The 17,854-nt window shown below is 35.4% G+C and overlaps 1 protein-coding gene across 5 annotated transcripts in view; it reads right to left on the minus strand.

Annotated features, from left to right (window-relative positions):
- Nucleotides 1-17,854, minus strand: part of SLC38A6 (solute carrier family 38 member 6) — a 78,810-nt gene that overhangs the window by 36,459 nt on the left and 24,497 nt on the right. For all 5 annotated transcript variants that reach the window (XM_008701243.2, XM_008701249.2, XM_008701238.2 and 2 more), the window contains exons 6-8: nt 12,472-12,550; nt 2,148-2,230; nt 1,623-1,681 (exon numbers count right to left, since the gene is read on the minus strand). In XM_008701243.2, the coding sequence (XP_008699465.1) occupies nt 1,623-1,681; nt 2,148-2,230; nt 12,472-12,550 (221 nt within the window). The remainder of the gene's footprint in view (nt 1-1,622; nt 1,682-2,147; nt 2,231-12,471; nt 12,551-17,854) is intronic.

Consider the following 17,854-nt stretch of genomic DNA (forward strand, 5'->3'; position numbering starts at 1 on the left):
ATACAGTCACTGTAGAAAACTGTGGAGGTACCCCAAAATATTTAAAATACAAATACCATATGATTCAATATTCCATTACTGGGCATTTACCCAAAGAAAACAAAACCACTAATTCAAAAAGATACATGCACCCCTATGTTTACTGCAGCACTATTTATAATAGCCGAGATATGGGAGCAGCCTAAATATCCATCAACAGACAAATGGATAAGGAAGATGGGTGGGTGGGTGTGTGTGCGCGTGTGTGCGCGCATTTACAAACACAACGGAATATCACACAGCCATAAAAAAGGATGAGACAGTGCCATAGATGAGATAGACCTAGAGGGTATTTTGCTAAGCGAAATAAGTCAGACGGAAAAAGACAAATACCATATGATTTCACTCATATGTGGAATCTGAAAAAAACAAATGAATAAAAAACAAAAAGCAGAATCAGACCTATAAAAACAGAGAACAAACTGATGGTGGCCAGAGGGGAGGAAGGAAGGGGGATGGGCAAAATGGATAAAGGGAAGTGGGAGAAACAGACTCCGGGTTATGGAACAAATAAGTCATGGAAATAAAAGGTCCAGCATAAGGATATAGTCGCCGATACTGCAATAGCACTGTACGGTGACAGATGCCACATTTGTGAGCAAAGCGTAATGTATAAACTTATCAAATCACTATGTTGTACACCTGAAGCTAACGTAACACGGTCAACTATACTCAAATATAAAGTACCACTCCAAAAAAAAAATCCACTTATGGTGAGAATAACTGTTGTCTCCCTGTTCAATGTGGACCCTAAAGAGTGTATGTTCATGGATGTTACCTAAACTTATTGTGGTAAACATTTTGCTACATATGAAAGTCAAGTCTTTATGCTGTACACCTTAAGTTATACAGTGCTGCATGTCGATTATATCTAAATTAATTGAAGAAAAAAAAAGCATATGTTCATTTCATTTACTTTTAAGAAAGAAGTCAATTTGAGGTGGGGAGAGCAATGATTTTTAACGCTGATAAATTCAACATATGATTAAATGTAAATACTGTTAAGTGTTTTAGTTTTAAGAGCATCCATTACAGTATTTCTGTACACTAAAACTAGGGTTACTTCCACTTCATTTAAATAATCTAAAGTTGTTTTATCTTCGCATCCCAGAAGAGAGTTCAACCTAAATGAACTGCATCCTAGATTATTGTGACAACTTGAAAATCTGGCTCTGTGATATGATTCAACTACTGTGTGTTGTGTTGCTCCTTTGGGTAGCATTTTCTTTCACTCGTTTTTCAACACAAGGAAGAGTTTAATCACATACACACCCAGTATTTTACAGAAATAAATGGATACACACCTACACAAAGAATTAAATGCCATCTGAGGTTTTAACAGAATCAGTGTTCCCTCCTTTCTAGTTAACCAAAAGAGATACTGGATGTGAAAGGGTGCTCTAGCTAAGCCTCTTCAAAATAGATACAATAAAAGAAATACTTTTGTGGAATAAAAGTGCTTTTAATAACACACTGAAACAAAACTCTGACAGAAAACAGAGTTACAAGAAAAAAAGAAGACATTAACACGATAAGTTCAATATCAGTGAGGAGATAAGCAATGTACTAGATTTTAAACTTACCACTAGAGCGAAGAACACCATAAAGAAAAATGATAAACTACTTGTGTAGCCAAGAAAGCCTGTAAAATAACAGTAAAATGAAACGCAATTTATAAGGAAAGCGATCCTAACACGCAGCTAAAGCTATCCATCTCGGGCGTGTTTTCTATCACAGCGCGTGGTGTCTGGGGCTTGGGGCTGAGAATAACAACACTCCAACTCTCTACCACAGGCCACTTATGCAGCTCTGTACAGCAGAACCGGAACCGGCTTATCACTAATGGCACACTGGGAGGAAAGGCTGCTCTTTAATGTTCCACTGTAAAGATTTTACTTTAGTGGGGCCGACAAAATACTCCTGCAAACCAAGTAACAGGCTAACTAAGCAAGGCTGAAGGCTGAACAACCTAAACGAAGTCCAAGTTCAAAATTATTCACCACTACCACCCTTCTGCTAAAAATGTGGTATTGTGAAATGTAAAGGCCCTTAACATTATCTTCTTTCTTCCTTCTAAACAAAAACTAGCCTCTTTTCTAAAGACTTACCTATTTTAGGAAGAAGCGCAAGAGGGAACACAATGCCAACACAAATGATTATTAGTAGCGTTTGTCCATCAAGATACCAAGACCTATTAGAAAAAAAAAAAAAAAAGTCCTATTTTAGGCACAGGAATCCAGTGCTTGTGTACACACACACACACACACACACACACACACACACAGTTAAACCATTACAACCACCCATTAGGAAAAGCCTACTTCCTTTCATTAAAATATGTTCTTGTGAAATCCTATCATTCTTATTAATGAATTTATATTTAAGAAAGGTATCAAAACAATGAGATACCATTTTCAACTACCAAATTAGCACCTATTTAAAAGTAAGGTAATAGTCAATGTCGGCGAGGAGCGACAAGGCGCACACAAACTGGTGACGGTAAGGGTGCCTGGCTGGCCCCGTCTGTTAAGAGTCTGGCTGTTGTTTCTGGCCCCTCATGACCTCACTGAGCCCCAGGGTCAGCCTCTGTGCTCAGTGGGGAGTCTGCCTGAGGGTGCTCTCCCTCTTCCTCTGCCCCTCCCCCCGCTCGTGCACACGCTCTCTCTCTCTCTTAAATAAATAAATCTTAAAAACTGGTGAGGGTAAAAACTGTGTGCATTACCTTTCTGGAAAGCAATCTGGCAAAAGATATTGAAAAACTTCACATATTTAACACTTATAAAAGACTATTAAAAACAATCAGGGGGTGCCTGCGTGGCTTGGTCGGGTAAGTGTCTGACTCCTGATTTTGGCTCAGGTCATAATCTCAGGGTCATGAGATGGAGCCCCCAGATGGCTCTGTGCTGGGTATGGAGCCTGCTTAAGATTCTCCCCCACCTCCCTCTGCCTGCCCCCACCCCTCCCTGCTCATGTGCACCCTCTCTGTCTCTCTCTCTCTCTCTCAAATAAATAAATAAATAAATAAATAAATAAATAAATAAATAATCAGTTGGGGTGCCTGGGAGGCTCAGCTGCTTAAGCGACTCTTGATTTCAGCATTTCAGCCCAGGCCTTGATCTCAGGGTCATGAATTCAAGCCCTGCACTGGGCTCCACACTGGGTGTGGAGTCTACTTAAAAAAAATAAATAAAAGATAAACAATCAGCAATAAGAACATAAATATCTGTAAAAAGAGGTTTACTAAAAACATTAAAAATATTGAAAATTGGAAAAAAATATCTAAGACCACGACACTTTTAAAACAAATTATGGGACTACGGGACAATCATAAGAAAGAAAATTTTATAGGTATAATAATATAATAAATAATATAATAATATAATGATATGAAATCATAAATATATATGCCATGATTAGCAATGTTGAGGAAACGTACAGATTCGTTACAAATCGAAAAGAACTGCAACATATTGATAGCCATCCACTCTGGGTAGCAGAATGATAGGTAATTTTTCTTCTTTACAGTTTTCTATATTTTTCAAATTTTCAAGAAAGAGCATGAATTACCAGGAAAAAAAAGTATTACATTTTTCATATAAAGGCATTAAAATATTAAATTTAAAAAAAGGTAGGTTAAAAGTGTGATGATGTATTTGGTTACTTAAAAAAACTGGATGAACATTAACAAAAAGCTCAGAAGGATATTCTTAAAATACCAGAAGGAGATATTTCTATGTGGTAGCAATATGAGCAATTTTTATTTTCTCCTTGTTCGCATATAGATTCTGGTTTCAATTTTCTAATATAAAATACATGTGTGGAAATTTTAAAAAGTTAGAGTTAATTCCCCAAGAATTTAACAGTAAAGACTTCACTTTAGTACATAAAGGACAAACAATTTATGAAAGTATAACTAGTAAATACACATGAAGAAAAATCCAATTTCTGGTGCTAATTAAAGAAATAAACACGAGGCTGTTGAAATTAAACTACTAAAATTATTTAAAAAGTAATATTCAAGAATGTGGCATAACTGGTCCTTCAGGCATTGCTAGTGATCTTGTAAATGAATACTACTTCTGGAAGAACAATGACATTATGTAGCAAAAGCACTAAAAATATGGTAATCTAAGAAAATAATCTATAATATAAAGAATTCTATGTGCATGAAGCTATGAATACAACATTAAGAAGCTGGAGGGAAGTCCTATATATTTAACAATAGAGAATATTAGGCCAATAAAAGCATATTCAGTGGAATGCTATGCAGTTTAAAAAAAAAGATAAGTTTAGTAAAATGGAAAATACTAATGATAAAAACATAAAATATATCATTATTAACTACGTTTTTAAAAGCTTTTGAGAAAAATTAAAAGGAAATAAAACAATAATGATGAGGTAAGAGATGGTATTATGTACGATTTTTATTTGCTTTCTTTTCTAAATTTTCTATAATCATTTTTCCCTGAAACTTATACATATATACACACGCACAACAGTAACAAAGTATAATTAATGTCAATATGGCAGCTGGAGCATCAAAGACAATAGGGATTATTTTTTCAAATCATTTGGCAGATACTCTCAGAATTCCCGGGTAGTGAAAATTCATCCTCTTTTTCTACCAGGTAGTTAAGTCACCCACTAACATGTTAAATTAAGAAAATGGATAAATTCCTAGAAACATACAACATATCAGAATTGAATCATGAGAAATAGAAAAGATGAACAGAGCAATAATAAGAAAATGAATCAGTAATCAAAAATTTCCCAACAAAGAAAAGCCCAGGGCCAGATAGTTTTACTGATGAATTCTACCAAGTATTTAAAGAAGAATTTATGCCAATCCTTCTCAAACTCTTCTAAGAAACTGAAGAGAAGGGAACACTCCCAAACTCATTTGACAAGGGTAGCATACTCTAATATAAAAGCCAGATAAGCACACTATGAAAAAAGAACACCACACATCAATATCCCTAATGAACATAAATGTAAAAATCCTCAATAAAATATTAGCAAAATGAATTCAATGGCACATTAAAAAGATCATACACCATGATTAAGTGGAATTTATCCCTGGAATGCAAGGGTGGTTGAACATATCCAAATCAATAAATATTGATAGGATGAAAGATAAAAATCATATGATCGGGGCGCCTGGGTGGCACAGCGGTTAAGCGTCTGCCTTTGGCTCAGGGTGTGATCCCAGTGTTATGGGATCGAGCCCCACATCAGGCTCCTCTGCTATGAGCCTGCTTCTTCCTCTCCCACTCCCCCTGCTTGTGTTCCCTCTCTTGCTGGCTGTCTCTATCTCTGTCGAATAAATAAATAAAATCTTTAAAAAAAAAATCATATGATCATCTCAACAGATGCAGAAAAAGCATTTGACAAAATACATTAACCTTTTTATAATAAAAGCCTTTGACAAATTGGGTATAGAAGGAACATACCTCAACATAATAAAGGCTGTATACAAAAAACCTACAGCTAACATCATTCGCAAAGAGTGAAAGGTTGAAAGCTTTTCCTCTAAGATCAGGAACACCAGGGTGCCCACTCTCACTACTCCTATTAAACATAGTACTGGAAATCCTAGCTAGAACAAATCAGGCAGGATTAAATAAATAAATAAATAAATAAATAAATAAATAAATAACATCCAAATTGGAAAGGAAATAGTAAATCTGTCTTTATTTGCAGATCATACGATGTTATACAGAGACTGTACTAAAGACTTAACCAAAAAGCTGTTAGAACTAATCAACACATTCAGTAAAGTTGCAGGTTACAAAATCAACATACAGAAATCAGTCACATTTCTATACACTAACAACAAAATATCTGAAAAAGAAGTAAAACAATCCCATTTACAATAGCATCAGAAACAATAAAATATGTAGGAATAAATTTAACCAAGGAAGTGGAAGATCAGTACACTGAAAACTGTAAGACAAGATTTTAATGACAGAAATTGAAGACAACACAAATGGAAATATATCCTATCTATGTTCATGGATAGGAAAAATTAATTTGTTAAAATGTCCATACTACCCAAAGCCATCTATAGATTTAATGCAATCCCTATCAAGATTCTAATGACACTTTTTATAGAAATAGAACAATCCTAAAATTTGTACGGAACCCACATGGCCAAAGCAATCCTGAGAGAGAAAACAAAGCATCACACTTCCTGATCTCAAACTATACTATAAAGCTGCTGTAGTAATCAAAACAGTATAGTACTGACAAAAATAGACACACGGAGCAATGGAATGAATGAAGAGCTCAGAAATAACTCTGTGCCCATATACAGCCAAACTGGTATCTGACAAAGGAGCCAAGAGCGTTCAATGGGGGAAAAAGTCTCTTCAATAAATGGTGTTAGGAGAACTGGAAAACACATGCACGAAAATGAAATTTTTCTCCTATCTTATAGCACTCACAAAAATTAACTCGAAATGGATTAAAGACTTAAATGTAGTATCTGAAACCATAAAACTTCTATAAGAAAACACAGGGGGAAAGCTCCTTGACATTGGCCTTGTCAATAATTTTTTGGATATGATACCAAAAGCACAAGCAACAAAAGCAAAAATAAGTGGGACTACATCAAACTAAAAAGCTTTTGCACAGCAAAAGAAGCAATAAACAAAATGAAGAGTAATCTATGGAATGAAAGAAAATATTTGCAAACCATATGACTGACAGGGGTTAATATCCAAAATATATAAAGAACTCATACAACTCAACGGCAAAAAAAAAAAAAAAATTGAACAATCCAGTTTAAAAATGCACAGAGGAAACCAACAGCCATTTTTCCAAAGAAGACATACAAATGGCCAACAAGTATATGAAAAGATGCTCAACATCAGTAATCATCACAGAAATATAAATTCAAACCACAGCGAGATATCACCTCACACTTGTTAGTATGGGTTATCAAGTGCTGGTGAGCAAGTGGAGATAAAGGAATCCTTGTGAACTGTTAGTGAGAAGGTGAACTGGTTCAGCCACTAGGGAAAATAGTATGGAGGTTCCTAAAAAAATTAAAAATAGGGGCAGCTGGGTGGCTCAGTTGGTTGAGTTCCTGGCTCTGATTTCAGCTCAGGTCATGATTTCAGGGTCCTGGGATGGAGCCTAGCATCAGGAGTGCTCAGCTGGGAATCCGCTTGAGGATTTCTCTCCCTCTCCCTTTTCCCCCACCCGTCTGCTCATGCACACGCATGTGTTTGCACGTGCTCTCGCTCTCAAATAAATAAATAAACAAATAAATCTTTAAAAAAAAATGATACAGCAATGCCACTTCCGGGTGACATCTCCAAAGGAAATAAAAACAGGATATCAAAAAGATATGTGTATTTCCATATTTATTGCAGCATTATTCACAATAGTCAAGATACGGAAACGACTGAAGTGTTTGTCACTGGATGAATGGATAAAGAAGATGTGGGGTCTGTGCATGTGTATGTAGAGCACATATACCATATATATATAAATACTATATATATACTATATGTGGAATAATGGAGTAGTATCCAGCCATGAGAAGAAGGAAATCTTGCCATTTGTGACAACATGGTTGGACTCTGAGGGTGTTATACTAAGTGACATAAATCAGGCAGAAAAATATTACCATTTATCACTTATACGTAGAATCAAAAAAAGCCAAACTCGTGGAAACAGAGTAGAATAGTGGTCACCAGCAGGGCTGGAGGTAGAGGAAGCAAGGGAACTGAGATATTGGTCAAATGGGACAAACTTGCAGTTACGGGATGAGTAAGTTCTGGGGACTGTGACTGTGGTTAACAATAATGTATCGTATACCTGAAAGTTGCTAAGAGAGTAGACCTTAACTACAACCTGATGGAGGGGTTAGCTAACACTACAGTGGTAATCACATTGTAATACACAAGTGTATCAAAATGTTGTACACCTTAAATTTATACAATGTTATATGTTAATTATATCTCAAGGAAAGAAAGAAAGAAAAGGTTTTCCCCTACACAGGCTTCAGCCCCTGGCTTCTACCATGGACTTCATGATTCACTGTGTCTCTTTTATTCCTGGTTTCAGACGAAGTCCTTTGTAATGTATCTTTAGTGGGTATTGGTGGGTGCCAACAACTTCCTTTGAAACAGAACAAAAGAAGGAGCGGCAGCAGAAACAGCACCATGACCACACCTTTCCCCTGTTCCCTCCAGTTCGTGTCTTTAGGAAATGCCTGTATCGGAACCTAAAACTTGAGCACGAGTATCTCTAGCACTCAGGGACCTGGAGCTGTGCTCTCTGCATGTACACGAGCCTCTCAATTCCTGTCTGTAGGGGACCGAAGGGCACACAAACTAAGAATGCAAAATGATACCGGGCAGGTTCATCTTCTAGTCAGTCTTGAGTAAGTATTAAAATGGGAACTTCAAAATACCCCTCATTGAGGAACACTTGGCAACTAAGTTTCTGAGGCTGGCAAAAAGCCCAGGGCTCTACGCCTAAAATCTCTTCCTCCAGGGACCCAATATCAGACCCAGACGATTGCAGTGTCAGGAGAAAAAAGGCCCAATGGGCCAGCAAAGCAGATTCCATCTGTTAGTACTGCTGTTCCTTCTGTCATGAAGGGGGAGTTGTGCAAAGAGCACATCAATCCTTAGGACCAAAGACTCTTTTCTGTTGCATAAGAACAAACGTTTTGAAATCCTGAACTTTATAACTTATACTATTACAACTATACTATGTCAGACCACAATTCACTCATGCCCAGAAGCCACGAGACTGCCCAAAGCACTGAACCGTGGGACTGAAGACCACGTCCCCTCCTCCCCGCAGTCTCTCAGCATCACAGTGACGGTATGCCAGCGCAAGAAGAGGCCTCGGAGATCATTTGGCTCAACGACTGCATCTTGTATGTCTGTAACAGCAGCGAAAGGATGAGAATGATCTTGGTGATAGGAGAAATGGAAACAATCTCCACTCTCTCTCTCTTTTTTTTTTTAAGATTTATTTATTTATTTGAGAGAGAGAGCGTGCATGCATGAGAGCAGGGGAAGGGGCAGAGGGAGAGAAGCAGACAGGGGGCTCCATCTCACGAGCCTGAGATCATGACCTGAGCCAAAACTGAGAGCTGGATGCTTAACAGACTAAGCCACACAGGAGCTCCTGATCTCTACTCTTGAATGGTCACTCTTGAGTTATGCTATTTTTCAGATACTGCCTCGTTTTTCTCAAGATGGTGCTTTCCTTTACGCTCTCGTCACAGGATTGAATTTTAAATTCCTAATACAAAGAGAACTTTATTGCAAAATATAATTTCTCTATCCCTTGCTTGACTACTGGTTATTATTAATTTCTTATACTTACTCAGGTACATTAATAAAGCCAATTGTCGAAGTGATTTTCTTTATCATTCAACTATAGGGCAATTCAGTAACACACACTAACGTTAGTTTAGATTTGATATGCATGTCACCGGCAACTGAATTGTGTTTGGTAATGGATATTTTCCAAAGAACAGAGATGATTAAACTTGCAAAATTAAACCCAGCCCCAGAAATATAAACCAGTAAAAAGTAATCTCAAAAAGCACATATTAAATAAGTATATTTTATAAATCAAGATTTTAGAAGAATATACTAACCTTAAATTTTTTCCTAAGGGGGGAAAAGAATTCTCTAACAGAACCCCTGTTTTCCTACTGTAATCTAAATATACATTCCTTTAAGCCAAAAGAATTAGAGTAAAAAGTTTTATACTTCCTAGAAAACTTGTTTGATCTGTGGATTTAATCCTATATGATAAAAATGTTCCAAGTATGAAATATAGAGTATAAATCCTTAGCTGTATTGCAAATGCTTTGGCATGCAGATGCTTTTTTCCATATTTTAATGAAAACCAGATTTATTTATAAGTTGCTTTAATTTCATTCTCGAATGGAATGGAACAAGAGTATCATATGTTCTGAATTAGGATCTTACTCACATCCCATATCAATTATGTAACTCAAATGCAAGACAACTTAATTGTGTCAATCATATTCCCCTGACAAGATCATTAAATGTTAACAGAGAGCTTCCAACTTTTAACAGCCATAGATTTTTAAAATATAAATTATTCTCTGAAAAGTACAGATGCCTCATACAAGTTTGGGGTAAGTATTATAGCTTCTGACTTCTAACAGTAATTGCTGAAATTAGAATATTATGAACATAAGGTTTCTTTTTGATAACATCTTTATAAAGGTTTATATTTCACAAAGGTACATCAAATCTCACAGAAAATAAGCACACCTGAAAGATCGTAAGTGCAATTTATTGTCAATCAAACCCTGAAATAAAAGCATAACAATATCATATTGATCTCAGAAAAAAATATTGCTATGTAACTTTATTTAGAAATAAACTGCCCTAGATAGTTGTCAACTATAACATTTGTTTCTTATTTTATAGCGTTAAGCTTCAAAGATTGATGATTTATCTGCATTCTAACCAATTAATACAGTCTGTGTTTTTTACAACTCTGAAATCCAAAACAAGCAAATGTACATTACATGTAAAACAAGACGAGGCAGTTAAAGCGGTGTGCAATTTTCATCAAAACTAAGATGATGCAAACTGGCCACAGCATTTTAAGTATAGCTTTAAAAATCCATTTCTGACATATAAAAATACCATTTTAATCAATTTTCTACTAATAGGAGTAAGATGGGTTGTTTTTTTTTAAGCAAACCAGAAACAAAAAAACCCAATAAGATAAATAGTAATTGACTTAAAGTGAAAGCTATGGTAAAAGTATCACATTTAGAGAAAGAAGACCTCGGTTTTAGAAGCCTCATACTACCTTAATTACTTCTAAAACTTTATATGCATGTTTATCCCTCCTCTTTCCACAAAGATATATGAAAATTTAAAAAAAAAGTAAATAGAAGTCACCAAATTCAGGAGCAAGAAAAAGGCAAACACATGACAACTATTAGGATTAACAGTTTATGCAGTACATTCAAATTTGACTCTGACCTCCCTGGCACAGTAAACAGGGAAAATCCCACCTTTAATATAGTTATTATTGAAATTTCTTTATTTTTAATTGAGGGTATATTTGACATTCAACATTATGGAATTTCTTAATTTTCCACATTTACACTACATGAACTTACAAAAGCATATATATATATATATATATATATATATATATATGGCACATATATATATATATATAAAATATCTTATTTGATCATATCAACAACTTTGTTAGGAAGGCAATATTGGTACCCACATTAAGCCAGGTGAAGAAACCTAAGGCTCAAAATTAAGTTATATGGCCAGAAGAAGTAAAATCAATTTCCTGAGGTCACTGACATGGATAGAACACGTCTCCTTAGTCTAACGTTCCTGATTCTACCTCTCAATGCCCTCAGTTCTTAGCCCTAAACTATAAAACAAATTTGTCACATAGAAGTTTTTGAGTAACAGAATTGTCCTGAATATTTTTACAGCAAATGAAAAAGTGAATTTCACATAGCTCTTTCTTATAGCAATTGTTCATCAAACTAAGAGCATAAAATTTAAAAGAAGACAAAGCAAGGCAGTTGTGGACATCAAAGGTGATAATGAATGTGGCCTACACAAAGGCACAGTATCTTCTGATGATGAAAAATCATTACGGACTTCCAGTTTCTATTCAGATCTAAAGTACACCATACTTTCCTTATAAATATGTATTTGCAGTTGTCTAAGTAGAACTTTTTCACGGAAGCCAAGTTGTAAAAGCTAAAAAAGTTAATTTTTAAAACTTGCCCTGCCGTCCAGAACAAGTCCAAATATTAGAGCAAAACGACCAAATATTTAAGTCTAAAAGTCTGATAGGTTTTTGTGTTGTGGTTTAGAAATTATGTGAAATCACTTGATGACACTTCAAAGAATTTATTCTGTCAAGTGTCCTTTTCTCAAAATTTCTTTTTCTATGCAATGAAAGGAAAAGTATAATAAATTTGATTTTTCCCATAAAAAGAGATGAGTCAAGAGTCTTTAGAACCCAGTAATTTTTAAATAATAAAGGAGAAAGGAAGTATAATGTGGTTTAGTATTGTTTATAATATTGTTAAAAACCAGGAAATGAAATCATTAAGTCCCTGCAAATCATTTATTTTTTCAAACCACGCTCTGGAATAGAAACCTCACAAGTGTGGTTGTAACTTTATCACTGTGGTTTGCGGAGAAGCAACAGCAGCATGATCCAGTCCCCTCCTTTGTTTAAGACCTCTCTCTCCATACTTTCCACCATCCCCCATTCCCTATATCTCAATCTTTCATATTCCCAGAAATTTCTCCTTTCCTCTTCTCCAAGAGATAGTTCCTCTCCATCCTGCCCTATTTTTCCGTATCATTAATAAGTATTTATTGAATTAACAAATTTATGGATACAACCTGAAGTATTTTTTCTTACCCAGTATGGTCTCCAGACAAAAATTCTGAAACAGCAGCAGGAAGCTCTGTTTTAATAATTAAGAGATAAGACGACATAGCTGCAAAAAGGATAAAAATAGGTCCTATTAGAATTCTATAATTTTTAGCCATTTAAAGAATAATCTATACAGAAACACAGATGTCCATTAGGGCTTTGACAACATGTGGAAGATGAACTCATACTGCACGATCCCAAAGGTATATACACACCAGGAATGGAGATAAGTAACTTTGTAGAGAATAACTGGTAGTTCATTAAGGATCCTTTGCTTACATTTCAAACCCAAGACAAACTATTTAGGTAAGAGAAACGGTCTGAATTACAGGCCTTTTATAAATGAAATTTTCTTTGAAGTTTTGCACAAATTTGTATGTTATCAACCCTATGCAAGGCATTAGAAGTTAGTTTAGCAACAACTGACAAGAAACAGTTAAATAAGTACAGTTAATAATTCTGATTACTTGTTTCTTCTTACTAGAGACAGCCCCCAGAAGTCTCCCTCCCTCCCTCTTCCTTTCTCTGCTTGCCTCCAACACACGTTATGCATGTTACTATAAAATAAAAACAGAATGCATAATGAGTTACATTTTAAATTGTCCTTTAAAACTGATTAGGAAAGATTCAATGGAAACAAAGGGACAAAACTTACAACTTTTATTCCATTTTATTAACAGGGCTCATCTGTATTATGCAATCGCAACCTGAAGCTAACATTACTTCTTACATTTTATCTGACAGGATCCAAGAAAGAACTAGCTTTTATAGCATTTTAATAATGATCCTATTTCTGATGTAGCTACAAAAAAACATAAATCCTATAAACCTTCCACCATATATTAGGAAATATTTTAATATGGTTATGGAATATAGAACTCATCTATATATAAATACTTGAGTTTAAGCTTACATTTTAAGTACACAGAAACCCAGATGATTGGAATCAGCGCTTCAGTTTAACAGAGTAATAATCTCTCTTTCCCCCAGAGATTAAGGATATATTAAAAAAGGACCAAGAATATATCCAAGAAGAATAAAGAGCATACTCTGTACGCACATTAATTTTATTACTTATTTATATTTCAGGAAACACTTCACTTTCTCCTTGGACGTACAAAAGCTAAGAACACAAATGAATGCCAAGTCTGAATGGTAAAAATCTGGGGAAAAATTGATTAAAAGGCTCAAATGTTTAAGAAGAGTGTGTTTTTCTCTAACAACATATGTAAACATAGCTAAATTTCTCCACAATTATTACACTGTTGTGTGACTACTTAAGAAAGAAAAAAAGGAAATATACTAGTTCGTATATAAATTTATATAAAGATAGACAATAATTACACACACAGACAGATACACATAATGTTTTAAGTAAAATGATGTACCCATGGCAAAATAAAATTTAGAACAGTTAAGTAATCATTTCTCTGCAATGAAAATACATATATACACATTTATGACTACTTATTCTTCCACAAAAGTACAGTTGTCGAAGTACAGCCTTCTCCCCAACAGAAATACAGTACCTTTCTTCAAACTCTTTTTGTCTGGGGACATTACAATTGGCTGTCTATGAAAAGGTGTTCTGTATTGTTCACACTGTCAAAAGCAAAAATGCAGAAGGAAGGTTCAGATTAACCTCCTCCACTCAAGGATTTGGGGTCTTTGTTTATAATACTTTATCTATTCCAAAGAATCATACACATATGGTATAATGAAAATCATGAGCTGAATTTTCTGAAACTGGCCTAGAGCTGTTTAAATGTATCTTGCAAGGAGAAAAAGCGGCAAAAGTACCTTAAACACAAGGAATGCAGACTTCCTATACAACGTAATTTATTATCTGCCCATCAGTCTTTCTTGCTTGGATTAATCCAACACCACATGCATTTCTAAAGTTTCAGGCATTCATCTCTTTCAGTAATTTTCTATTATTTCTTTTAGATCTTTAGTTGTAAAAGCTTCAATGAATATGATATCATATTTCTTTCTAATATACAATCTGTCATTCTTCCCAGAATTTCTATTAGCCCCTGGCTAATCATTTGATCACTTTTATCCTCTGTTGTAGCCTTAACTCTTTGGTTTTCAAATGGGAGTCCTATTTCATTAGATTCCAGTCTGAAGAATCATGTATATTTCAAGAAACATGAACTCACTAAACATATGCTTCTCTCTCAAAAAGAGATCTCAGCATACAAGATATAACAAAACATGCAAAATACTGCTTCTTTCTTAGGGAATGCTGGTGTTTGTCTTAAGAGCTACAAAACCACACAGCTCCTGACGAGGAAAAGCCCCAGTGATTAAGCAAGTAAAACAAAGACAGACATTATCCTTTTCACTATCTTAATTATTTGTTCTTAACCACAAGTAAACTTCCATGCAAGGACTAGCACCTTAACATATTACATATAATACAGAGAAGAAACAAAAGAGATTACCAAAACACAAAGTAACTTAGGAAATACATCTTAGATTCACATAAAAAGGACAATTAGCTCAATAAAATAAAATAGAAAAGTTTTAAAGACATAATATCAATAGTAAGGCTTTGTTTTTAACCAAAAGGTTCCCTAGATCAAACAGCTGCCTGCCACACCTCTTGTCTCATGTCTTCTATTAATGGCATAAGGAAGTGTTTAGAGACTTATCTTAGAGACAGGTCATAAGCAAGAATTTGTAAATGATTTTTGCTGACATCAATACATAGCATAGACTCCTAGTTCAAGACACACCATGTTGTACTCTAAATTAATAGCTGTGTAACAGGGTCATCCATTTTAGCCATGGTTATGGTTAAGTGATTCTGGCCGCCACACTAACAAGCCAGAACTGGTGCTAGAAGACATACCTTGATGACAGGTACTCAAGCCATTACAAATCATTTAGTTTTACCATGTTAACTAAGTAAGTATTCTTTTCTCCTTCATTTTAAACATAACTAATAGAACCCATTTAATGGAAACTGCCCTGAGAAGGAAATAAAAAAATCTGTCAATCTAATCAAAACACAGAAATTGAGAGTATTCTTTGAAAAACATGGGGAAAAGCAACTGTTATATTAAGAAATGACTAAAGTAGGGTAAAATCTGATTAGGCAATAGCAAGTAGTAAGGTATTAATACTGGTTGATCTAATCATAGAAGAGAAACACATGAGCAGGGAACATGGAGGTTGAAGGGAGAGATGTCAGAAACAACAGAAAAGGGGAAAGGGCCCTGCGAGAGAAGAACCACGAGAACAGTGAACATTTTGGGGTTTTGGACGCCTAGTCCATGTTTCACAGTATTCTAGTGATTTGCAAGCTATTTTCTCAATTAACCTTTACTACAAAACTGTGAGGTAGATATTTATTTCACAGATACAGAAATGGAGGCACGAAGAAGTAATGTGCCCAAGGTAGTGATGGTAGAAACAGCCAGGCTGGCTTGAGATTAACTGTTAGGGAAAAGTGCAGGAGCAAAGCGAAGAAGAAATCACCACAGCAAAGAAAAATAAGGGAAGTCTGTCAAAAGGACCACTCCCTAGAATTTTTTCTTTTTTCATCGGCATTGAAATAACAAATTGCTTACAAATGCTGAATTCAATAGTTAAGATCAAAGAAATGAATGAGAAGTCGTAAAAACACTGTGTTCGTTTCACTTTGACATGTATTTTCAATGTAATTTATTTCAGCTTTGTAGCTGGTTTGGTGAAGTTATTAGTCCAAGATTGCTCAGAAGAGCTAAGGAGTTTCCTGAGGGCCTCCACTGCATCCACGACTATGATTCTAATGCATCTGCAACTGTGACTGTAATTCAGAGGAAAAAGCTTCCTATTCTCACATATTTGAGATATTAACATCAAACTGAAATGTAAAAAAAAATTAAAACAAAACAAAACATAAAACCAATCCCTCTTCCCAAAAACCCTGTACTCTTATGGACTGTTTTTCCCAGGACTCCTTGAAAAAATATAAAGCCTCATTTGGAGTCTGGGCCTAAGAAATCATTAGTTTGCAAAAATAATTACCCTTTTTGTTAAACTCTTAAAATACACGTATGAAGATAAGATTACATACAGCTATTTTTAAAACAGAATTAAGTTTTCAGCACTTGGAAGAAGTTCAGCAACTTCTTAAAGGATTAGTCAGCCAGCCCTAAACAGATGTACTATGGGAGGAAATAATAAGTTTGCCTTTCCGTCTGAGAGATTCAGTTTTACTTCAAACATGTTTTTAGTCAGGGATAGCAACAGGTTTATTCTATTCAACACATCTTATTAACCTGGGGTTCCTCCTAAATGTCCAAATGCCAGTGAAAGTCTGTCCCCACTCAAAAGAGTACACGACACAATCTCTTTTTCTAAACCCCCCCCAAAAATGTCATTTCCCTAATCTGTAAAAAAAATGGAAATCAAAACATATGGAGGAAAATTTTCTCCATAACCCTAAGAAAATGTTTGTCTTTATCAAGATCTTAAATTTGAACACAATGGGAGAATATTTACTATTCTGAAATCCTATAATAAACTTCAATAAGTCACAGGAATAAATGATAGAGCATAAGGAATACAGTGGAAGATATTGCAACAGCAATGTAACAGGACAGATGGCAGCTATGCTTGTGGTGAACACAGCATAATGTATAAACATGTCAAATCGCTAAGTTGTACACCTGAAACTAATGTAACATTGTGTGTCAACTATACTCAAATAATTTGTAAAAATTATTACTAAGAGGGGCACCTGGGTGGCACAGTGGTTAAACGTCTGCCTTCGGCTCAGGGCGTGATCCCGACGTTCTGGGATCGAGCCCCACATCAGGCTCTTCCGCTATGAGCCTGCTTCTTCCTCTCCCACTCCCCCTGCTTGTGTTCCCTCTCTCGCTGGCTATCTCTCTCTCTGTCAAGTAAATAAATAAAATCTTAAAAAAAAAGTTATTACTAAGAAATACATTACTTTCAAAACCTTTAAAAAATTTTTTAAAGATTTTATTTATTTGATATATATATAAAGAGAGAGAGAGGGCACAAGCAGGAGGGGGAGCTGGCAGAGGGAGAGGGAGAAGCAGGCTCCCTACTGAGCAGGGAGCCCAATGCGGGGCTCTATCCCAGAACCCAACTGGGAACATGACCTAGCAGAAGGCAGATGCTTAATGGACTGAGCCACTAGGTGCCCCTCAAAACCTTTTTAAAGTGACATGTTGCCAGTAAATTTTATCAAAAGAAGTACTTGTGGAAAAAAAAAAAACCCTTCCTTCCAAATTTCCTATATCTTTCCTATTCTAAAACAGTGCTTTCTAGAATTTCTGGACAGTACTGTTTGGGCTCAAAGAAGCTATAGTATGTCTACAGATGAGCTGACCAGCAGATGGCGTTGTAA

Source organism: Ursus maritimus, unplaced genomic scaffold, assembly GCF_017311325.1.
Source record: "Ursus maritimus isolate PB19 unplaced genomic scaffold, ASM1731132v1 scaffold_25, whole genome shotgun sequence".
In the NCBI taxonomy this organism is placed as follows: Eukaryota; Metazoa; Chordata; class Mammalia; order Carnivora; family Ursidae; genus Ursus; species Ursus maritimus.